We start from the raw sequence: 23,807 nt of genomic DNA, 5'->3' as shown, positions 1-23,807 counted from the left end.
CGAGATTCTGACTTGGGCTGGGGAACATGATCCGGCTCTCTCCGCAGTTCCCATTCCAGGAGTGGGGAACTGGCTGGCGGATTACCTGAATCATCTGGTTCTGGATCAGGGAGAATGGTCCCTGCATCCAGAGATTTTTCATCTCGTGTGTGCCTGGTGAGGAACTCCGGAGGGTGGATCTGTTTGCGCAAGGTTAAGAGGTTCGTGGCCAGGGCTTAGATCCTCTGGCCGACACCGCAGATGCATTGGTGGTTCCTTGGAGCCGTTATCGGCTGATTTATGCCTTTTCTCCGATGCAGCTATTGTAAAGGTTCCTCTGCGTGTTGGTGGTGAGATAGGTGCCGGTGATTCTGGTAGCCCCAGACTGTCCTCGCTGGTCTTGGCACGCAGACCTGGTAATGGTCATCGAGCTTCCCTGGAGGCTGCCTCTGTGAGGATTTGCTGTCTCAAGGGCCGATCTTTTATCCTGCTTTATGGTCGCTGGCCTTAACTACATAACTATGAAGGCCAGGTATTGAGAGACAGAGGTCTCTCTGATTCTGTGATTCCTACCTTGCTAAGGGTTAGGAAGACGGCTTCCGGGATGATTTCTCATTGTTCTTGGAAGAGGCCTATTGCCTGGGGTCAATCGCAAAGATGCATACTCGCTTCTTTTCGGTGGCGAGGGTCTTGGCCTTTCTGCAGAAGGAGTTGAGCAACGCTTGGCTTTAGGTAGGCTTACAGGTCTGGTGTCGGCATTAGCCTTTTACTTCAGACGCCCCTTGGCGACTAATTCCTTGCTCCACACGCTTATTCAACGGGTGCGTCATCTGGCTCCACCTAGGAGATCACCTTGGCCTCCGTGGGCTCTGGTTTGGTTTTGTCCGTTCTTTTCCATTCTTTAACGGCCTCCCTTTGAAAACATTTGGGAAATTTTTCTGCCTTTGTCTCAGGTTGCCTCTCTGGCTATAGCTTCTGCCCACAGAGTGTCTGCGTTGGCAGCTCTGTCCTGCCGTTCGCCTTATTTGGTGGTTTAGAGATATTTTCTACGACCTAATTAATCTTTTCTTCCTTGGGTGGTGTCTGCTTTCCACCTCTACAAAGATATTGTTTTGCCTTCGCTTTGTGCTATGCCCAAGCATCCCAAGGAATTTGCCTTGCATTCGCTGGTTGTGGTTTGGGCTCATCAGGGCTTTCCTGTCAGCCACAGCGTCCTTTTGGACATCTGATTCCTTGTTTATCCTTCCTGAGGGATCTCTGGGTTCAGCTGCGTCTGCTGCGACCATGTCAGAATGGATCAGGGGGACAATTGTTCAAGCCTATTCATTAAAGGGTCAGATTCCTCCTTCCCTGTGAGGGCGCATTCTACCAGAGCGCTGAGTGCCTCTTGGGCTTTTCGCCATCAGGCTTCTGTTGCTCAGGTGTGTAAAGTGGCGACTTGGTTGTCTGTACACATTTTTACAAATTCTTGTAAGTTGACTTCATGGCATCCTCGGATGCCTCCTTTGGCCGCAAGGTTTTGCAGGCTGCTGTTTAAAGAGACTTGTTTGTTTTTTTTTTTTCTCTTTAAGGGGTTGTGTTTTTTTGTTCTTTTGTGGGTAAGCTCCTGTTTTTATTGTTTGAGCTTTTTGTTCAGTTGGCTACGTTTTTAGCCTTGGAAATACGTTAACAGTTTTTGGTTGCCTTCTTCCCACCCCTCATGCCTACACTGCTTTGGGACGTCCCAATAGTGAAGAAGCAGAGCTACGTCTTTCAAAAGGACGTAAGAGAAATTGGATTTTTGTAAGAACTTACGTAAAATCCTTTTCTGAGTCCTCTGACAGATGCAGCTCCCATCCCTCTTTTGTTTTGGGGTTGGTTGTGTCTTTTACTGCTTGCTACGAAACTGATTTGAGAGCACCGTGTATCTGGGGTTGAAGTGAGGGATAGCCCCTGTAGGCGTGTTGAGTGAAAACTTTTCACTGCCTAGTCTACCCCTGTAGATGGCGCATAACCCAATTGTGAAGAAGCATTAAGAGCTACGTCTGTCAAAGGACTCGGCGAAAAGGATTTTACGGTAAGCTCTTTTTTCTTCGTTTGTGATATTTCAGTGTTTTTTCCAGTCTTATTTATTTAATTTCGGTTAGTGTGGAAGTTAGTACACCTGTTGGGATTTTTATTGCTCCTTGGGACTCCTGTCCCACATATAATTTACCTAGCAGGAGAGCCAGTTTCTGGAATAATTTTACATCTTTAATTCCATATAGGAGACAGATGCCTGATTAATGACCAGCATCACATTGCATGTGTAGGTTACCACAGGGGTGGCTTGACTAGTTCTGTATTATTATACAGCTCTGTTTGTTTCTCTGATACTTTCAGTGTTTCAGGTATTTTTGTCTGCCCCTGTGCTATGACAGCCCAACAAATTCTTCAGGCCTTAAAACATTGCATTTCTTTTCTTTTCTTTCTATGTACAGTCCGGGTCCTCCGCCACCACCTCCCCCACACCAATATCCGCCACAAGGTTGGGGAAGCACGTATCCCCAGTGGGGGCAGCCGCCAGCTCCTCACGACCCCAGTAAGTGTTACACAATATTCTAGGTGCTTGCTTCTCTGAACTGTTACGTAGGGCCTGCTTATTTTAGCAATTATTTGTTGTAATATATTAAAACCTTTCAAAGTGTACAGCAACACACGCCATGTCATTTTCTCACTAAATTCACCCAACTTTCAGGCTGGGTTCTCACACATGCGAATTGGATGCAAGTTTCTTTGCATCCAATTCGCATGACAGGCAAGTGTAACCGGCTCTCAATGGAACCGGTTCACACATGTCTGGGACGGCCGTAGTCCAGATTGAAAAGGGGTTCGGTGCGTCTTTGCGTCCGGTTCAGGCTAAAATTCAGTTGTGAATCGTACCTGAACCGGTTTACAGGAACGCACCGGACTCCTCTCTCAACCGCGGCTGCAGATATGTGAACCCAGGCCTCACTCATGGTTTGCATAGTTTCTCCCAATTCTATTAAATGAAGAGAACAGTTTTTTTTGTGTGCACCATGATTGAGCTCTACTGTACTCCCTCCTGTACAGCATTGTGCAATGCAGTTGGATAGCTTTCCATTCATGGACTCGTGTTGACTGTGCTGTGGAATCATGATGTATGTTTCAGAGGGGAATTGATGAAGCCCGGAGTAGGCAGAATCTGGATAAGCTGTGCATGGGGAAAACTGTCACTTTCTAGTTTTTTGTTTTGAAGCTAGAAACTGCTTGGGTATCATGCACAATTGCTCCAGATTCTGTCTGCTCCAGTTTTAGTAAATTTCCATATGCATTTCAAAATAGAATTTTAATTTTTTCAAGTCATTCTGTTTTTTATATTCACCTATACATTTATTTGTATGTATTTTATAAGGCTTATTTAACCACTTGACCTCGAAGATTTTACCCCCCGTCCATGACCAGGTGACTTTGCAATATGGCACTGCATTGCTTTAACTTACCATTGCACGGTCGTACGACGATGTACCCAAATAAAAATTTAGTTTTTTCCCCCCACAAATAGCTTTCTTTTAGTGGTATTTTGTCACCTCTGGTTTTTATTTTTTTGCGCTTTAAATAAAGACCCGTCCATTTTGAAGAAAAACAAATTTTTTTACTTTCTGCTATAAAACGTATCCAATAAAAATTTTGCATAAATTTAGGCCAGCATGTATTCTGCTACATATTTTTGGCAATAAAAAAAATCCCAATAAGCGTATATTGGTTTTACACGAACTTTATAGGGGCTATGGGAGATATATTGGAGTTTACATTTTTTTTTTTTTTCTTATACTGGTAATGGCTCTCATCAGCGACTTGTAGCCGGACTTCGATATTGCGGCGGACAATCTGACACTTTCACTTTTGACACTTTGTGCGAATCAGTGGCGCTACAGTGTTGAGTGCTAACAATATTCACTGTCACTGTACTAATGACACTGGCTGGGAAGGGGTTAAACATTTGAGGGTGATCAAAGGGTTAAATGTGTGCCTAGCCAGTGTTTGTGTAAACTGTGTGCTGCTTTTACTAAGGGTATATATGAGTCCTAGTCCCAGTTCTGTGATGTTTACTGATGATCGGCGGGTGCCGGAGGACATAGTGCTTAGCACCCGCAGATCGGCTTCTGCTGTACATATTCATTGCGGAAGCCGTGTGCTCGCCGCCTACATATATACTTGACCTGGCGCATAGCTGCTGCCCTGTAGCAGTAAAACTGCTAAAGGGTGGTAAGCAAGTGGTTAAAGTTTAATTAAAAGCAAAACTTTTTAATTGTATTTTTTTTTTTCGTTTTGGACAGTGGAGAGGGATTAGAACACCTGTCAATTTTTACTGCTGTTTGTGCCCCCATTGGGGAGATTCACCCTTTCTCCTGTTTACCTTTTATCATTGAAAGTAAAAGAATATCCCAAATTTTGGGTTGTCTCCAGAACAGTAAGAGGGGAAATCTTCCAATAGGGACATTAGTTCTGGTGACCTGGGGGTCCCCAAGGAATTCTTCCAATTTGCAGGGATTTCCTCACTTCCTGTTTGGGACTGTGAAGGAAAATCTCTCCAATAAAACAGATTGCAAAAAAAAAAAAAATTCACAGGGGTTATAACCCTTCCCTTGCTCTTTCCAAAATGAAGAAAAAGACAGAAGTGAGCGATCAAAGGCCGCTGGTTGCTCAGTTCTCAGTCTTCAGTCACCGGCTCTCTGCTTTGCTCTTCCAGGGCTCACTGGCACGCTGGGCTGTGGTGGGGTGAGAGCGGCTGGCTCACTCTCAGCTGCTCATTAAGAGGCTGAGCCAGAAGCTGGTCCAGGCATGTGGGTAAATCCCAACTATAAAGCTGGGATGGATTCAGAGCCTGGATCGGCTCAAAACGGGTCAAAGAAGTGCAGGACGAACTGCACTCCTGTGATCCATAGAAGTATGGCCAAAAAAGCTTTGTCCATATTTCTCCTTTTTAAAGTATAACTAAAGGCAATTTTATTTTTTTTTTTTTAGTTTTGGATAGATTGGCGAGGGATTAGAATACCTGTCAGTTTTTATTGCTGTCTGTCCCCCTTTTATGGAGGTTCACCCTCTTTTTGTCCTGTTTACCATTATTGAAAGTAAAAAAAAAAAATCCTAAATTTATGGTTGTCCTCAGAAAAGTAACAGAGGGGACATCTTCGAACGGGGACACTAATTCTGATGATCTGGGAGTCCCCAAGGAATTTCCTTTTTGTAGGAATTTCCTTTCACTTCCTGTCTGGTTATGGGACACAAATTGCTTAAAAAAAAAAAAATCTGAGAGGGGTTATAACCTTTCCTTACTCTATCCAAAAAAAAAAAAAAAAAAATTTGCCTACTTTATTAACACTGTTTAAGTTTTGACGCACAATATAAAGTGTTACTAAACATACATCAGTCTCTATATGCAGTAAAGCATGCTTGTTATACTCACTGTGGAACCTAAGGGGTTAATCCTCTTGATTGTGTAAAAAGGCTGTTTGATCCTATCTTTTCTGTTCCTCCCCTTCTTCCACAGTCCCCAATCCATCTCCTGATAGAACAGAGGCGCATGCTCAGTTTGGTGTGTATTGCTAGAGTTTTTTTGTTTTCCTTGGGTGAGAGTGCATGTGATCAGCACAGGGCCAATCAGCACTGTCCAGATAGATGGTCAGGGGTCCTGCAGCCTCATAGGACAGTCAGAGCAGAATAAAAACTCCAAGTTTTAACTAGACACTGATAGAAGTAAGAAGGCTGCTGTATACTGCTAATGAGAAAATGTATTTAGCACTTTATATTTACTAAAATATTTGCATTTTCATGTCTACTGTGGGAGACCAGATATAGTGAATGACCAGATATACGGTTTAATGACCAGGCCATTTTTTGAGATGCAGCACTGTTACTTTAACTGACAGTTGCGTGGTCATGCAATGCTGTACCAAATTGGCCCATTGGCCAATAGGCAATCTTCTACGTTTTTATGGGGGTAGAATTATCCCAATGGGTGTATATTGATTGGTTTATATGCAGTCTACAAACTATGGGATATATGCTGGAATTTGTATTCATATTTTTATTTTTTTTTAATATTAGAAAGGTCGGTGAACAGAGACTTAGAGCCGGTTCACATTAGCGCGACTTGTCAGCCTGACAAGTCGCACTCCCTCGCGGTCCATTGACCGCTACAGGACCCGCTCCAAGTCGGAGCGACAGAAGTCGCTCCGACTTAGAAAAAGGGTCCTGTACTATTTTGGGGCGACCTCGGAGCGACTTGCATAGACTTCCATTATGTGAATTCCCTGCAAGTCGCTCCGAAGTCGTGGTGCAATGTAAAGCACAAGTCGCCCCCGAAGTAGTAAGGAGTCGTGTCGCGCTAATGTGAACCGGCTCTTGTAACGGGTCTGCAATATTGCATTGGCCACTGACACATTTGACACTTTGTGGGGACTAGTGATACAAATCCAGTGATCACTGTATACAGAAAACACTGTATCCCCTGTCAGAACGGTGATCTGCTTTTTGTGTCTCTGCCTGACGATCGGTGGGTGCCGGAGCACATTGCGCGCCCGGCACCCCCAAATTGGCTTCTACTGCAGGCGGAAATGCAGGATTTGGCGCACAGTGCCTGCCCTGTAGCAGAAAAACTGCTATAGGGTCAGCAAGTGTAACTATAGATACAAATTTATAAAAACAGTACGTAGCATTAACCTAGTAGAGATTCCCCAGTTATACACTTACTACCTTCCCCCCCCCCCCCTTTTTTATTACTATCCTGCTAGTGGATCTGTAATTTTTCTACACCCTGGAATGGTGACAGCACAGTTAATTCTGCAGTTCAGGAGGGCAGTATTTTTAATATGAAGTGTATAACGGGGGATCTCTACTACAGAACAGGAGGGCATGACCTCAGAACTAAACTTAGAGAGTAGTTGGTGCGTAGAACAGACTTCCAGCAAATCTAGCGAGTCAGCCAAAAGTAGGTGAATGTAATGTAACATGCTTAGAAAAAGCCATAGCTCTATACTCCGACAAAAAAAGTCTAAAGAAGAAAGCCAACTAAATGTTTTCTGGATAGCTTTATCAGAGCAGTGTGTGTTTGTTTTTTTCCTAACCATTCCCTCCTGTATCAGGTATTATTGTTGGTCCTGCCAGTAGAACTGTTATTTTATTTTGCTCTTGGTACCATGTGGTTCATGTTTGTTATCCAAAGCTATTTTACAGCTTGCCTGCCACTTTCAGTAACTGGCACAGCCACAGTTAGGGGACACACAACCCCTGTCAATGGGCAGAATTTGTGCTTAGTTTGGCTGTGGCAGTAGACATCTGACCCAGTGATGGCAGATGGAAGAGAACCTGTATTTCACAGCTTAGCAGTTTAGATTAGTCCCTGTCCCGCAGGTGTGTCAAACTGGCGGCCCTCCAGCTGTTGCGGAACTACAAGTCCCATCATGCCTCTGTCAGCGGGAGTCATGCTTGTAACTGTCAGCCTTGCAATGCATCATGGGACTTGTAGTTCCGCAATAGCTGGAGGGCTGCCAGTTTGACACCTGTGCGCGGCTGCAGGAGGCATTGACTCTACTCCAGAAAGAAATTGTAGCTAGCTCTGTTGGTTGTATTTCTATGAGAAGTGGACTGATTGCTGAATAATGCCTATTCATACTATGCTGTAACATATGGAAAAATGTTCTCCATTGTTCACCTATCTCTTTTTTTTTCTTCCTGCAGCAAAACCTCCAGCCCCCACAGACCCCAGTGCAGCCTGGGCTGCTTATTACTCACACTATTACCAGCAGCCTCCTGCCCCCGTCCCTGGACAGCCTCCTGCTGTCCCCGTCCCACCACCACAAGGAGAACCGCCCCAGCAGCCCCCGCCTGCCAGCCAGCCTGATTACACAAAGGCCTGGGAAGAATACTACAAGAAGATGGGTAAGTAATGAGAAATGTGTGGATGTGTGTTGCCTGTGGTGTGACACAGCTTGTGTCCTGCTGCTGACACTTGTACTGCCTCTGCCCACAGGTCAGCAGACACCTCAACCTGCAGGACAGCCAGACTATACAAAAGCATGGGAGGAATATTACAAGAAACAAGGTAAGTCTCCATCCTGAAAACCTATTACTGACAGCACTGTGCAATTCAGTAATGTCTTGTAAATGAACAGGAGATAATTCACTGCAATCAAACCATTCACCAAACCTATGCATAAATCTTTACAATCATATAAAAGTACAGCACAATAAATATAATAAACTCTGATTACCTTTGCCTAATTCAAAGTCGCAGGACTGGAAGGGGCTAGTAGTGACCCCAAATGGGAAAAGACAGTATCAATAAGGGACAAGAAAGAGAAAATAAAACAAAACGTAAAAACAGATGTATGAAGAAAAAGAAACCGTGTATGTGTGTGTATATGCACATACACAAACCCGATTCCCAAAAAGTTGGGCCACTGTACAAATTGTGAATAAAAACAGAAGGCAATGATGTGGAAGTTTCAAATTTCAATATTTTATTCAGAATACAACATAGATGACATATCAAATGTTTAAACTGAGAAAATGTATCATTTTAAGGGAAAAATAAGTTGATTTTAAATTTCATGGCATCAACACATCTCAAAGTTGGGGGACAAAGCCATGTTTAGCACTGTGTGGCATCCCCTCTTCTTTAGAAGTCTACAAACATCTGGGGACTGAGGAGACAAGTTGCTCAGGTTTAGGAATAGTAATGTTGTCCCATTCTTGTCTAATACAGGCTTCTAGTTGCTTAACTGTCTTGGGTCTTTGTCGCTTCTTCCTCTTTATGATGCGCCAAATGTTTTCTATGGGTGAAAGATCTGGACTGCAGGCTGGCCATTTCAGTACCCAGGTCCTTCTTCTACGCAGCCATGATGTTGTAATTGATGCAGTATGTGGTCTGGCATTGTCATGTTGGAAAATTCAAGGTCTTCCCTGAAAGAGACAACGTCTGGATGGGAGCATATGTTTTTTTAGAACTTGGCTATACCTTTCAGCATTGATGGTGCCTTTCCAGATGTGTAAGCTGCCCATGCCACATGCACTCATGCAACCCCATACCATCAGACATGCAAGCTTCTGAACTGAGCGCTGATAACTTGGGTCGTCCTTGTACTCTTTAGTCTGGATGACATGGCGTCCCTGTTTTCCAAAAAATTCAAATTTTGATTTGTCTGACCACAGAACAGTTTTCCACTTTGCCGCAGTTCATTTTAAATGAGCCTTGGCCCAGAGAAAACACCTGCGCTTCTGGATCATGTTTAGATATGGCTTCTTTTTTGACCTATAGAGTTTTTGCTGCCAACGGCGAAAGGCACTGTGGATTGTGTTCTCCGACAATGTTTTCTGGAAGTATTCCTGAGCCCATGTTGTGATTTACATTACAGTAGCATTCCTTTGGGATGCAGTGCTGTCCAAGGGCCCGAAGATCACGGACATCCAGTATTGTTTTCCGGTCTTGACCCTTACGCACAGAGATTGTTCTCGTGTGTGTGTGTGTGTTTATATATTTTTTTTAATATGTGTGTATATATGAATTTCTCTTACGGACAGACGCAGCTCTTTATGCTGCTTCACTAATGGGTGATGCGCCATCTACAGAAGTAGACTAGGCAGTGAAGTTTCACTCGACACGCCTATAGGGGCTGTCCCTTACGACATAACCCCAGACACACTGTGCTCTAAAATCAGTTTCTTGCTGCCTAGTTTAGGAGTAGGACCTAGGTTCCCTGCTGGGACTCCGGTCTGTTTTTTTTTTTTAATTTTCTTTTGACAATATTTATCTTTACTCACTATTGCTAGCTAGTGTCAGGGGGATCCTCCTGGTGAACTACAAGCGACATCCGGGCTGAGGTTGTGCACTGGATAATCTAGATCCTTATGGTCTCCCAGCCTGGCCACCGAGCGTGAGCAGGTTGTGGTCCACCCAGGCCTCGCCACGACAGATCCCAGTGGATGGGGACGAGCCTGCGAGCAGATGCTTCGCCGGGACACATCGACCTTGAACGCCCTGAGTCGCAGCATACCCCTTTCTGGCAGGCAGCACCCCCACTCAGGGTGAGAGGCGAGCTGTTTCGGAGCAGAGCCCCCTGGTCCATGGTATAGTGAGTGATGCAACGTCCCCCGTGTCCCTGAGACAGTCCATTGAGGGGGAGATGTGGGCACACTCCTGGGGGATAACGGGGCTGATTTTTCTCTGAAAGATCCCCCAGGACTGGTCCTGCCCTCCCCCCTGGGGGCGCTATAGCAGCGTCTGATGCCTAGGGAGGAGGGGGGTATCAAAGATGTTACCTTGTCCTGGGGGGAATCCTGTTAGATTCCCGCGGTGGCCTCATTCCTGGGTTCCTGAGTGCTTGGCGCCGTTTTCGGCTGCCTTTTTAGTGTGGGCATAGGCCGCTCTGTGTATTGTCAGCGGCCATTTTCTCTTTGCTTCCTGTACTTTTCTATTGGCACCATTTTGTTGTAGCCTGAGACTACACAGGCAGGCTCGGCCTCTAGTGATGTTTTGTCACGTCCTCCCAGAAGTTTCTCATGCTGAAGACTGACTGCAGAGCGGCTGCTTCTCAGGGTGCTGGTACAGTAAGGGGTGTTAGTCCTTTGGGCATTCCTCGGGCACACTTGGCTCCTGTCAGGGCACATAATAACCTTAAAGGGGGACTCCGGCTTTAGCGTGCTCCAGCGGTGCGGATCGCAATTTTAAAAGGGGCAGTACACTTAATTTAGCAGAAAAGAAAAGAGTCCCAAGGTGAAAATATTCCCTCTGATTTCATTTGTGTGCCTGGGCCAATCCGGATCACCATCTCTCCTTTCTGCAGCCTTACAAACTCTGGCGTCAAAGGTGGATCTTGTGATGAAACAAGTTGCTACCCACAAACGGCCGATGCCCTCTGTCTTCTGATTCAGAGCCTGATGTGGTTGCCACAGACAATCCCATCCCTGAGGAGGATGAGTCCTTGGCTGCAGCGCGGAAACGCGCTCTGGTGGAAGCACTGATTCGTTCAGTAAGGGAAACATTTCAGTCTTCTGCTCTCGCAAAGCCCAGAAGTCGGGTCAGGGTTTTCCTTGCCCCGAGGATTTTCACGATATTGTGAATGAGCAATGGTGGCGCATTAAGCATGTGCTGATGGTACCGAAGCGCTTTCAGCGCCGTTACCCCTTTGCAGACTCAGCTTCAAATCGTTGGACAGTGTCACCTAAGGTGGATCACACGGTTTCCAGGTTGAATAAATCTGTGGTATCTGTTGAAGACTCCCCAGTGTTTAAAGACCCGATGGACAGGCGACTGGAATCCCTTTCTCGCCACCTGCACTTGTTGGCGGGTTTGATTCTAAAGCCTGTGTTCTCGTCTGTCCTGGTTTCTCAGACGATTACAGAATGGGTCAATGTGCTTGGGAGCAACCTGAATGCCGAGTCGGTTCCTCCAACTCTAATTGAGCTCACGGATGGCCTAGGCCATGGTGTACCTGTGTGATGCGGCCCTGGACGCGGCTCCTCTAGTTGCCAGAGTGTCTGCGGTGGGGATCGCCATACGCTGCATGGTGTGGCTGAAGAGCTGGTCGGCGGATCAGGCTTTTAAGAAGGCCGTAACTGATCTTCCCTTTGGAGGTGAATGTCTGGTGACTCCTTGGATGAGTTTATCAAGGGTCTAACAGGGGGCAAGAGTACTCTTCTCCCCCAATCCTCAAAAGGCAAGGCACCTCACAGTAAGCGGGGGCCTTCCTTCAAGGCTCTTAGGGGGCTTTTTCGTGCCTCATGGGCGCAGGAAAAAGGCAAACCGCTCAGAGCCTCCGGTGGCAACAAGAAGGCTTGGTCGGGTAAGCCTAAAGCCCCGTACACACGTACCGATCGTCGGCCGAACGATCAGCCGTCTTTTGTCCAGGGCTGTCGTGTCTGAAAAATGCAAAAGACTGCACGCGAATTTTGTCGGCCAACAGCCGACTGCAGAAGTGATGTCATGTGATGGTTAACTTTCCATGTGTTTTTTTTTCTTCTCTGAGCATGCCCAGTCTTGCAAATCTGCTGATTGTCGGCCGAATTCTGTACTGACTGGCGAACAATCGGCCGTTCTGGTTTCGGCCAAACAAATTTTAATGCCTGCACGACCGATTCTGTTCGGCCGAAAATGCGCTGTCGGAAGCATCATACTAACAAGCCTACAATCGCCCGATCGGTCGGCGGCCGAATATTTGCGGACGACAATCGGTACGGGGGCTTAAGGCCGGCCAGTCCGGTGCGGGGGACAAGTCGTCCTCTGCATGAAGGGATGCCCTCACCCGGTTCAGGGGTGGGGAAACGTATGCGCTACTTTTGGGAACCTTGGACGTCGCCGCTTCAAGACAAATGGGTTCACAAACTGTTTTGTACAGGGTACAAGATCGAATTTCGGTCTCGCCCAGCAGACGGGTTCTTGCCATCAAATATCCGTCTGTTTTCGGATCGTTTGCAAGATCTCAGGGAGGCAGTGCAGGATCTCCTTGCACAGGGCGTAATTCCTCAGCAGGACAGGTTTCGAGGTTTTTACTAAAACCTGTTCAAGGTGCCCAGGAAGGAGGGCAAAGTGCGTCCAATTCTGGACCTCAAACCGCTGAACCGCCTTGTGCGGGTGCAGATGTTTCGTATGGAATCCATTCGGTCAGTGGTGGCGATTCCGTCAATGGTGGCATCTTTAAATCAAGGGGATTTTCTGGCCTCCATCGGGTTTTTTTTTTTTTTTTTTTTTATTATACAAGACGCCCATCTACACATCCCTATTTACGAGGGTCATCAGCGGTATCTGTTTCACGGTGGCGGAGGAGCACTTTCAATTTGTGGCATTACCCTTTGGTCTAGCTTCTGCTCCCAGAGTCTTCACCAAGGTTTTGGCCCCGGTGCTGGCTTTGCTGCGCAAAAAGGGTATTGCGGACCTCGGTTATCTGGACGATCTGTTAAGGGCGATCTCTCGTGCCACCCTGTCGGGCGACCTGATATTCACGGTTCAGACGCTAGAAGTTCGGGTGGACCATCAACTTCCAGAAGTCTGCGCTGACCCCGTCAGTGCGTCTGAATTACCTGGGCATGGTCTTAGACTCCTCAAGCGAGGGCCTTCCAGAGGAAAAACTCCAGACCTTGCAGGGCGAGATCAGGTTCCTGATTGACAACGATCTCTCCTCCCTGTGGACGTGTTTGAGGTCCGCGGGCTGAAGGTGTCGACCTTTGAGGTGGTCCAAATGCCCCATTCCACACAAGGACTCTACAAGCCGAGATTTTCGCCAAATGAAACAAGGATTCGCACCGCAGTCCTTGGACAGGATGATATGTCTAAGCCGTCTCACGAGGTCGGAGCTCTCGTTGTGGCTTCTGTCGCCAGCTCTGAGCCAGGGCAGGTCTTTTCTGCGGCTGTTGTGGATGGTGGTCATCACGGATTCCAGCCTGGCGGGCTGGGGTGGAGTGCTGGACAATTTGTGCCCAGGGTATGTGGTCGGAGGAATCTTCTTTACCGATAAATGTCCTGGAGCTCAGGGCGATCAAACTCTGCCAGCTCCACTGGATATCTCGACTGCACGGTCTTCCGGTTCGGGTGCAATCCGACAATGCCACGGCTGTGGCTTGCATCAATAACCAGGGGGGCACCAAGAGTGCCCGGGCAGCCTTAAGAGGTGGCCAAGATTCTGACGTGGGCTAATGCCCAAGTTCTGGCTCTGTGCGGTTTACATTCCAGGAGTGGAGAACTGGCAGGCGGCTTATCTGAGTCGTCAGGTTGTGGATCAGGGGGAATGGTCCCTGCATCCGGAGATTTTTCGCCTCCTGTGTGCCTGATGGGGAACTCTGGAGGTGGATCTGTTTGTGTCTCGTCTTAAACAAAATGGTAGAGCGGTTTGTGGCCAGGACTCGAGATCCTCTGGCTGACGCCACAGACTCATTGGTGCCTTGGAGCCGGTATCGGCTGATTTATGCCTTCCCTCCAATACCATTGTTGTCGAGGTTCCTCTGCAGGTTGGCGGTGGAGAAGGTGTAGGTGATTCTGGTGGCCCTAGACTGGCCTCGCCGGTCTTGGTATGCAGACCTAGTAAAGCTGGCCGTCGAGCCTCCCTGGTGGCTGCCTTTGAGAGAGGATCTGCTGTCTCACGGGCCGATCTTCCATCCTGCTTTATGGTCGCTGGCTTTAACGGCATGGCTGTTGAAGGCCAGGTGTTGAGAGACAGCGGTCTCTCTGACTCTGTGAGTCCTACCTCGCTGAGAGCTAGGAAGACTACTTCAGGAAGATTTATCATCGTACTTGGAAGATGTATTTTGCCTGGTGTGAGTCGCAAGGGTTGCATCATCGCTCCTTTTCGGTGGCGAGGGTCTTGGCCTCCTTGCAGAAAGGAGTGGCGCAACGTTTGGCTTTAGGCACGATTAAAGGTCAGGTGTCGGCCTTAGCCATTTACTTTCAACGTCCCTTGGCGACTAATTCCTTAATTCGCACCTTTATTCAAGGGGTGTGTCATCTGGCTCCGCTGAGGAGATCCCCCTTTACCTCCGTGGGATCTGAATTTGGTTTTGTCCGTTCTTCAAAGGGCCTCCCTTTGAAAATATAAGGGAAATTTCTCTGCCTTTTGTTGTCTCAGAAGGTTGCCTTTTTGGTGGCTATCTCCTCTTCTCGCAGTGTGTCTGAGTTGGTGGCTCTGTCTTGCTGTTCGCCTTATCTGGTCGTCCATAAGGATAAGGTTGTTCTGCGACCTAACCAATCTTTTCTCCCTAAGGTGGTGTCAGCCTTCCTCAATGAAGACCTTGTTTTACCTTCGCTCTGTGCTAAGCCCAAGCATCCCAAGGAATTATCCTTGCATTCGCCGGATTTGGTTAGGGCGATCAGGGTCTACCTGTCAACCACGGAGTCCTTTCGGACTTCTGATTATCTGTTTGTCCTTCCTGAGGGATCACGTGCAGATTCGGCTGCGTCTGCTGCGACCATATCAAAATGGATCAGACTGACTATTCAGGCCTATTCATTGAAGGGTTGGGTTCCTCCTGTCCCTGTGAGGGCGCATTCTACTAGAGCACTGGGTGCCTCTTGGGCTTTTTGCCATCAGGCTTCTGTGGCTCAGGTGTGTAAGAGGCGACTTGGTCGTCTGTACACATTTTTACAAAATCCTACAAGATTGATTTGTTGGCATCCTCGGATGCTTCCTTTGGCCGCAAAGTTTTGCAGGCTGCTGTTTGAAGAAGAGACTTGGTTTTCATTCGGGGGTGAAATTTTGTTTTTGGGTAAGCTCCTGTTAGTGTTGGTTGAGCCTTTTGTTGCCCAGTTGGCTACGTTTTTAGCCTTGGAAATGCGTTAACAGTTTTTGGTTGCGTTCTTCCCACACCTCATGCCTACACTGCTTTGGGACGTTCCATTAGTGAATAAGCATAGAGAGCTGCGTCTGTCAAAGGACGTAAGAGAAAATTGGATTTTTGTAAGAACTTGGTAAAATCCTTTTCTGAGGAATGCAGATTTAGACAGATTTGTGAACAATATTTGAAAGAAATAGGCCTTTTGTGTACATAGAAAAAGTCTTGGATCTTAGAGTTCAGCTCATGAAAAATAGGGGCAAAAACAAGTGTTGCGTTTTTTAGAATTTTGTTCGGTGTGTGTTTGTATATGTGTGTGTGTATATGTATGTGTATGTATGTATGTATGTATGTATGTATGTATGTATGTATATATATATATATATGTATGTATATATATGTATGTATATGTATGTATATATATGTATGTATATATATGTATGTATATGTATGTATATATATGTATGTGTATATATATGTATGTGTATATATATATATATATATATATATATATATATATATATATATGTATATATATATATATATATATATATGTATATATATGTATATATGTATATATGTATATATGTATATATATGTATATATGTATATATATATATATATGTATATATATGTATATATGTATATATATGTATATATGTATATATATATATATGTATATATATATATATATGTATATATATAATATGTATATATATATATATATATGTATATGTGTGTGGATGCCTGCAAGGGATTGTCAGGAAGGGGAATATTTCTCTTTAGGCTGGCCATACACCAGTCCATTATTCCCCCCCCCCCCCCCCCCCCCCATTTAGCTAGTGGGTTTAAATAAAGGAAAATGGCTCGATTTCCCCTGTAGTCATACCTCTGATGGGGATTCCCTCCCGCTGAGCTTTTTCTCCACTGTCAGAATGCACTCATCAGCACCACTGGCTATAGCCGGCAGAGCTGATGGGGAAACCTGAGAGAGACATGGAAGCAGCTATTGCTACTTTTCATTCTGCAAATACTAGTTTCTGGCTGTCAGGTTCATCCTTTCTGCTTCATAATTTGTGTACCTTACTTGGGACAAGCATGCAGATAAGGATTCTACCGTGACAGATATGCGTTCTTGTCCCAGATCAGGTCACTTTAATAGCCAGACAAATCAAGAATTGCCAATGGCAGCCCCCATGTCTGTTGAGAGGGGTTTAGCTTTGACTGGTTTGGGTCCTGGCCTTTTTGAATGAGGCAACCAACAATTTTTTTGCGAATGACTATTGGCAGGGACTGCAATTTCATCTTATAGTTAGTTATTCCTATATTCATGATGTTGCATCTGCTCTAATGTGCTCAGTTAATTTTAGTGTTTGACTACCTCTCTTTTAGCTCAAGCAGCAGCTGCCGTAGCAACTGCTGGTGCTCCAGCCGCAACAGCTGCAGCAGCCACCGCCACAGCAGCAACAGCCGCCCCACCTGCAGTCCAGCCAGACTATAGTGCGGCATGGGCAGAGTATTACAGACAGCAAGCAGCATACTATGGACAGGCACCAGGAGCCCCACCCACACAACCTCCTCCAGCACAGCCAGGGCCACAGGTAAGGTTTTTTTTTTTTTTTTTTTTTTTTTACAATTGTTCGAATTGTTTGTTGCTGCTTTTCTGGGTTTTACAACAAATCTATATACATTAATTTACATTGACCACAAGGTGGAACTGTTGCATACGGTTTAGTCATTCATATAAGAAAAAGTGTTTTTTTTCCAGAGTGGGCAGTGTTTGAGATGTGTGTATGTATGGTATGTGTGTATAATATGTATGTATGTATAATATGTATGAGGTCTACTCACATTTGTACACCCCTCACACACGGTGTGTGTTTTTTTATATTTGTATATATCATGAAAAGGTTGCAGTGCTCATGAATTAAAATACAAGTGCAAACAATGTGATATCGCAAAATGAAATGTCTAATCAAATTCAAGTGAAAAAGCTATAGAATGCCAAATTCCCAGTGCACTGTGTTCTCATCCTATACAATTTCATGCACTTTCATTGGCCTTGTTTATTGCACTTTATTTTACCGCCAGTATTTTGAATGTTGACTGGCACTTGGCTCATGTGGGTCTGGGTTTTTTTTATTTTGTTGTTTTTAACTTTTAATTAAAAAAAAAAAAAAAAATTACTACTCTAAGAATTTACTCTCTTCTCATGCCTATTGATTCACCCTGCTTGACTGAATATTTCCTGATGGCTCCATCCTAAATGTGTGGGAGCACCACTCATTTTGTCGGCTCAAACCGAGATCTCCAGAGGGGGCATCTCATTCATATCCCATTACGTGATTGCTGTCCTGAAACTTGGCAGATATTTCCGGTGAGTTCTTATTTTAACTATCCGGTGAAGGAAAGACCACATGGGTGACACCTGAGACCACATCGTGCACTGGGAATTTGGCATTCTATAGCTTTTTGTTTTTCACTTGAACTTTCTTCACTTGAATTTTGGTTTATTAGACATTTTGATGTGATTTGTTATCATATTGTTTGCACTTGTATTTTGGTTTATTTATCAGCGCTGCAAACTTTTCATATGGTATTCACAGTAGTGTTGGTATATTGGTACTGTTTGCATGCTGCTGACATTTAGCACACTTTATCTTTGATATGTATATGTATGTGTGTGTGTGTGTGTGTGTGTGTGTGTGTATGTATATGTATATATATATATTCGATCAAGATGTGCCGGAGTGAAGTGCAGTTTGCCGATAGGCTGTGTGTGCAGAGGGTAAGACTGGAGGCAAAATGCAAGCATCCATAAGAGTGTGGGGAAACCAGGAATTGGTGCACTTGTGACAGTCTTATGTGCCCTTTAGCTCTTGTAGTAGTGCTACTTTATCCCTAGCAAGGGGGTAAGGGGCAGCGGGAGCCATCCCTGCTGGGGAAGACCATAGTGATTTTTTGCTAGCGGCTATAGCATGAAAAATCCAACCGTTGGTTGTACCCAAGTTGATCAATCAACTTGGGTACAATCAGCCCGCCATTACATGGTTTGAATCCCTGCTGAACCGGCCGAGCTTCAAACTGTCTGGCTTTACACCTTCATTTCTTATCCTAATTGCTGCTTTTAGGCTTGAATATCTTATCGGCACCAAGTTCAGGCAAAAGATAGTAAAACCCCCAACGAGGCTATATTATCTGACACTTGCTCTGAGAGGGAAAATACATGTAAATCGCAAAACAAATAAGTCCTAAGAAGGCTGAGCTATGGTAATTGTGGGGATTCCTTTTACAAATGCCCTGTCATTTGTTCTTGTGCAATCTTTTGATCCCAGAATAAAGCTTCTCCAACTTTAGTCCAGTCAGTTTCCATTCCTGAGAATTGTGAATTTGTATTTAGTTTTTCCCCCTCCTTTTTTTTAAATTTTTTTTAAGCGGAAATGGTCACTGAAGACTGCAAGCAGGCAGGTAGATGTATTTTATTGCAGAAGACACATTGCATGTCTTTTCTGCAATAGCTAGCCTACCTGCTCCTAAGTTTTCTTATGTTACTTTCATTTCTGCTTTAGTCTAGGATCACACTTGCATTAGATTACCAAAAGTATTGGGACGTCTGCCTTTACACACACATGAACTTTTTAATGGCATCCCAGTCTTAGTCTGTAAGGTTCAATATTGAGTTGGCCCACCCTTTGCAGCTATAACAGCTTCAACTCTTCTGGGAAGGCTGTCCACAAGGTTTAGGAGTGTGTCTATGGGAATGTTTGACTATTCTTCCAGAAGTGCATTTGTGAGGCCAGGCGCTGATGTGGACAAGGCCTGACTCGCAGTCCCTGCTCTAATTCATCCCCAAAATGTTCTATCGGGTTTAGGTCAGGACTCTGCAGGCCAGTCAAGTTCCTCAAATTCAAACCCTCTCATCCATGTCTTTATTGACCTTGTTTGGGCACTGGTTCAAATCATTTGGTGGAGGGGTTTATGGTGTGGGGTTCTTTTTTCAGGGGTTGGGCTTGGCCCCTTGGTTCCAGTGAAGGGAACGCTTAAGACATCGGCATACAAAAACATTTTGGTCCATTTCATGCTCCCAATTTTGTGGGAACAGTTTGGGGATGGCCCTCTGTTCCAACATGACTGCACACCAGTGCACAAAGCAAGGTCCATAAAGACCTGGTTGTGCAGACCAGTCAAGTTCTTCCACCCCAATCTCGCTCAGAGTCCTGACTTCAACCTGATAGAACACCTTTGGGGTGAATTAGAGCAGAGACTGCGAGTCAGGCCTTCTTGTCCCCAACAGTGGTTGACCTCACAAATGCGCTTCTGGAAGAATGGTGAAACATTCCCATAGACACACTCCTAAACCTTGTGGACAGCTTTCCAGAGTTGAAGCTGTTATAGCTGCAAAGGGTGGCCCAACTCAATATTGAATCCTACGGACTAAGACTGGGATGCCATTAAAGTTCATGTGCGTGTAAAGGCAGGTGTCCCAATACTTTTGGTAATGTGCTGCGGGAAAAGCAGCAAACCCAGCATGTTTTCAAATTGGACCGTTTTTGTGAACCACTGAAAATGTTCCTGCACAGTTAACACCCCAAGAGATCGCCATACAGAAGCAGCCATGTTTAAAAATCTGTTGAAATGCAGATTTCTGAGGTTATGGTTGAGGAAGAAGCCAGATGGTAAATTGGAGCCAAACATTTGGGCATGTGTACATGTTTTCTGTCTGAATGTGGAAGATCTTTGAACTGGCTGAAAATAACATGTAGATTAATTTAACACTGTCTTATGTTTTTACAGACCCAGTGAATGTCACTTTCCGTCACTCGTTGCCAGTCTGGAGATGACAGCCTCTGCTGCTGACCTCAATGAGGGGAGAAGCAGTTTATAAAGTCCTCTAGTTGTATTTTATTTTTATTTTTGTTTTTTTAGGTTCTTCCCCCCCCTTCATCCCTCTTCCCCTCCCAGTTTTGTTTCCCATCTACAAAACGCAATGTAATCCTGGCCATTTGGAGGCTGTTTAGTGAGGGCTGGGTGTAGAACTTAGGACTAATCTGAGATCTTCTTGCCCTTCACTTCTCATCAGCCAAAAAAAAAAAAAAAAAAAAATACACGGTTTTATTCACTGGAACAGCCCGTGAGTAATTAATTTTTATTTTGTTTTTTTTTTTATGTAAAAAGGATGACTTCCCTTTGTCCCTGTGCTTTTAGTTGGTTGAACATTCCCTGTCGACACCCCCCATGCTGTCTGCTGGGCTCCCCATCTGCAGCCGGGGCCTCATGAAGTACGCCGGTCACTCCCAGACCCGGGAGGAAGGGGAGGGGGGTTGTGATGTGTTCGTCTTTTCAGAGACATGAAAACTGTACGCTGAGTTTTTACTTTTTATTGCCTGTTTTTAACTTCACAATAAACAATGACAAAACTCTCCCGACTACTCTCTCTCCTCTGTTCCTTGTCTTTCTCTATTGTCCAATTGTTCTTTTTTGCTCTTTTTTTTTTTTTTCTGTTTTGTCTGTGAGAGATGTCTGTTCAAAGAAAAGTCTCATGATGAATTGTGATGTGTGTTTGGAAACTTTAGGGAGTCACAATAAAACTGTGAACAAAAATGGTGTAGTCTCATTTACATTTTGAATGTTGAGAAAATGTGGAGAAGAAAGTAAGATTAAGAAGACATTTGCAGTTGCGTAGCACTGCTGGTATATGTAAGCCGGTGCCACAAATCGATGCATACCGCTGTCTCCAGTGTCTTGAAGCGGGCCCTCCAATATGGCCCTGCTGTCGTTGGGTGCCTGCAGGAAATAGAGTCGCAGGAGAAGGGGTGGGAAAGTGAGTTGAATACAGCTACATCTTTAGTCCATTTACAATGGCTTGGTACAGTTTTGCACAGCAGGGGATCAGTCCGCTGATCCCCTGCTGAGTGGTGTTGCTTATGCAGAGAGGACACAGCCTGCTCTGCTCTATGGGTAGCCGGATGTTAACAGATTAGCTGTCCATTTTACACTAGACTGCCCTCTGTTCTGGCCAGATGGATGGGAAGGAATCCCCCCCCCCCCTTTTTTTTTTTTTTTGGCAGATCGGAAACTGATAGCTAGTTTTAAATGAAAACAAGTCTGATCTACATCTGACGCTTCTAGGGTAGAATGGACGATTTGAACCTCTCATGTGAAAGGGGCCTTAGAGGTCAGGTTGTTTGGAAATGACTGGGGGATCGAACAGGGCTTTTAGACTGAACATGGGATGTGTGTAAATTTCTATTTCGTTCATTGACAGACACAGCTCCATATCTTTGACCTGTGGGTTTGCTGCTCTTCCTAGGAGTAGGCTCCCACTAGGTGGAAAAAGGGTTAACAAAAGTTAAAGCTGAACTATGCCTATGTGGTAATCCCAGGTATATTCTCACTTCCTTTTTTAGGATCTGTTTTTTTTTTTTTTTTTTTTTCCCAGCCTAGTCAGGAGTAAGGACCCAGCTCCATGCTGGGATCTCTGGTCCTGGCTTTTTTTTTCTTTTTAAACTGAGTTTTTTTTTTTTTTTTTTTTTTTTTGTAGTTCTCACAGGAACAGAAAATCAATTTGGTTCCTGTGAGAACTACAATCAACTGCCGGACTGGATGATGGACTGGATATCTTAGATTCTTAACGGTCTTCCCAGTCCGGCCAGCATACGCAGGCCTCAGCTCTGCGCTAGGTTGGCTGGGACATAGTCCAACTGGACGGGGACTGGCCTGCGATTGAAACAACTCGCGAGGACGCACACGACCTGGTCGCGGCCTGAGTCGTAGCGTACCTCAAGCCCACAACACCCCCATTCCAAGATGCCCACCCGGTTCCATGGTGTGGTAAGTTGTCCCTCTGGATGGTTGGGCCCACCAGGTTCCCTTCCATTCTCCCCAGCTCCTCGAACAGTCACGGTGGTCTTTTGGCCCCAACCTACCCCCACTTCCCCCCTCCTGGGTGAGGTAGGAGCTGGCTTTGCCACTTGCTCCTGTAAGGGGGGAGGGTGGATGTGGTGGTTGCTGTCCAGATTGCACAAGGGGGTCTTTAAGCAAGTTCCCGGCCCCCTTGGGGTTAGTGACTAGGTCAGGGATGTCCTCTGGGCTTCCTGCAGTGGTTATTGTGCTGGGGGGAGCGGACGGTACTGCCGGCGGATGCGCACCTCGCGAGGCCAGATCGGGCCAAAAAATTGAGGCCGCGGTTGTCCGAGTGACTAACCAGGCTGTCCGAGCTGGTGATATGGCGGATGGTAATACCCACAGATGCGCGCCTCATGCGGCCGGGTCTTGCCGAAGGTTGGGGCTGTGGCTTTGCGGCTGACTGAGCTGGCTGTCCAGGTGACCGATCATGCTCTCCGAGTTGCTGATCAAGCTAACAGCTGCCGGCAGACTCTTGAGTCGTGGCCGGATCGGGCCCTAAATTTAGACTGTTGCTTTGCAGCCTACCTGCAGCTGGCTGTTTGGGCTGCTAACTGGGTTGATGGAGCAGTGGATGGGTGTACGCCTATCCCCCCTCGGGGGGGTAGACTTCTGGTCTGCCTTGCTCCCCCCCTTGAACCGCGGGGGGGGGGGGGGGCGCTGCATTTTTTAGCGAAGTGAAACAGCCATTGTTTGAGGGTACTCTGCCTGCGCGTCTGCGTCACGGCGGGCCCCCCTCTTCCCCTTTCTAGAGGGCTATGTCCTATTTTGTCCTCTATGGAGGGCGACCCTTAGGTCTACTAGGTTTTCCTTTTGTGGACTCAGCCAGCGTCTCCTTGCGGGACTGTGGTCGGCGACCTCCCCTGCTTGTTGTGTTCTCAGGGTGATCTTAGCATATAGCGACTGAGTCTGCGTCCACGCACTTCGGGTGCTCTGACGGTGAGGACAATTCCTTTTTTACTGCACATGTAAGGGCGCTGGTGCATGTACTGATTGTATCGGTGCAGAAAAACTTAAATTATGGGAAATGCTGCTGCGTCAGAGGCGCCGGTCCCCTTGGGGACAGCAGATACCTTAAAGCGGCAAAGGTATTTACTTTTTCCCGCCTATTATGACAAAATTGTCGCAAGTCAGTGGAGTTGTTCTAAATGCAATATGGCGGTGCCTGAGTTTTGATTGTATCCCTTGAAGAGTCTGTTGAGTATGTGCAGTCTAACCTGTTGCTCAGGTTTCCAGGCTGAATAATTCTGCCCTATTTCTGATGGGAGGAGTCTCTATTTTTTTAAAAGATCCTTTTGACGGGGGAGAGCCGAGACTTTGGTCCGTCACATGTTTTCTGTAGGTGGTTCGGTCCTTAGGCCGGTGTTGACCATAGCATGGTGTCCCTGACTTTCCAGAGTGGGCAAAGTTTTTGCTCCAGGATCTGGAGGGGGGGGGGGGCAGATTTCTCCTGCTTTTGCAGGGTTGGTAGACTAGTTGGTCCAGGGGTTGCAGTTAGTCTGTGATGCCTCTCTGGATGCTGCTCCCTTATGCCCCGTACACACAAGCAGATTATCTGAAGACTTTAGTCTGCAGACTTACCAAAACCATATAATATGAGGTCAAACCTAAACACTTTCAATTTG

At 45.9% G+C, this 23,807-nt stretch overlaps 1 protein-coding gene across 3 annotated transcripts in view; it reads left to right on the top strand.

Annotated features, from left to right (window-relative positions):
* Window positions 1-20,706, top strand: part of KHSRP (KH-type splicing regulatory protein) — a 68,860-nt gene extending 48,154 nt beyond the window's left edge. For 2 of the 3 annotated variants that reach the window (XM_082254850.1, XM_082254849.1), the window contains 5 exons: window positions 2,439-2,539; window positions 7,702-7,902; window positions 7,994-8,065; window positions 16,672-16,880; window positions 20,074-20,706. In XM_082254850.1, the coding sequence (XP_082110976.1) occupies window positions 2,439-2,539; window positions 7,702-7,902; window positions 7,994-8,065; window positions 16,672-16,880; window positions 20,074-20,082 (592 nt within the window). In that variant the 3' untranslated portion in view covers window positions 20,083-20,706. Of the gene's footprint in view, window positions 1-2,438; window positions 2,540-5,512; window positions 5,558-7,701; window positions 7,903-7,993; window positions 8,066-16,671; window positions 16,881-20,073 lie in introns of all 3 variants that reach the window. The other variant, XM_082254848.1, reaches the window with a different exon arrangement.
* Window positions 20,707-23,807: the final 3,101 nt, after the last annotated feature.

This window comes from Pelophylax lessonae, assembly GCF_965119305.1.
Source record: "Pelophylax lessonae genome assembly, chromosome: 4".
Classification (NCBI taxonomy): domain Eukaryota; kingdom Metazoa; phylum Chordata; class Amphibia; order Anura; family Ranidae; genus Pelophylax; species Pelophylax lessonae.
This window is presented reverse-complemented; position numbering and strand designations above follow the sequence as displayed.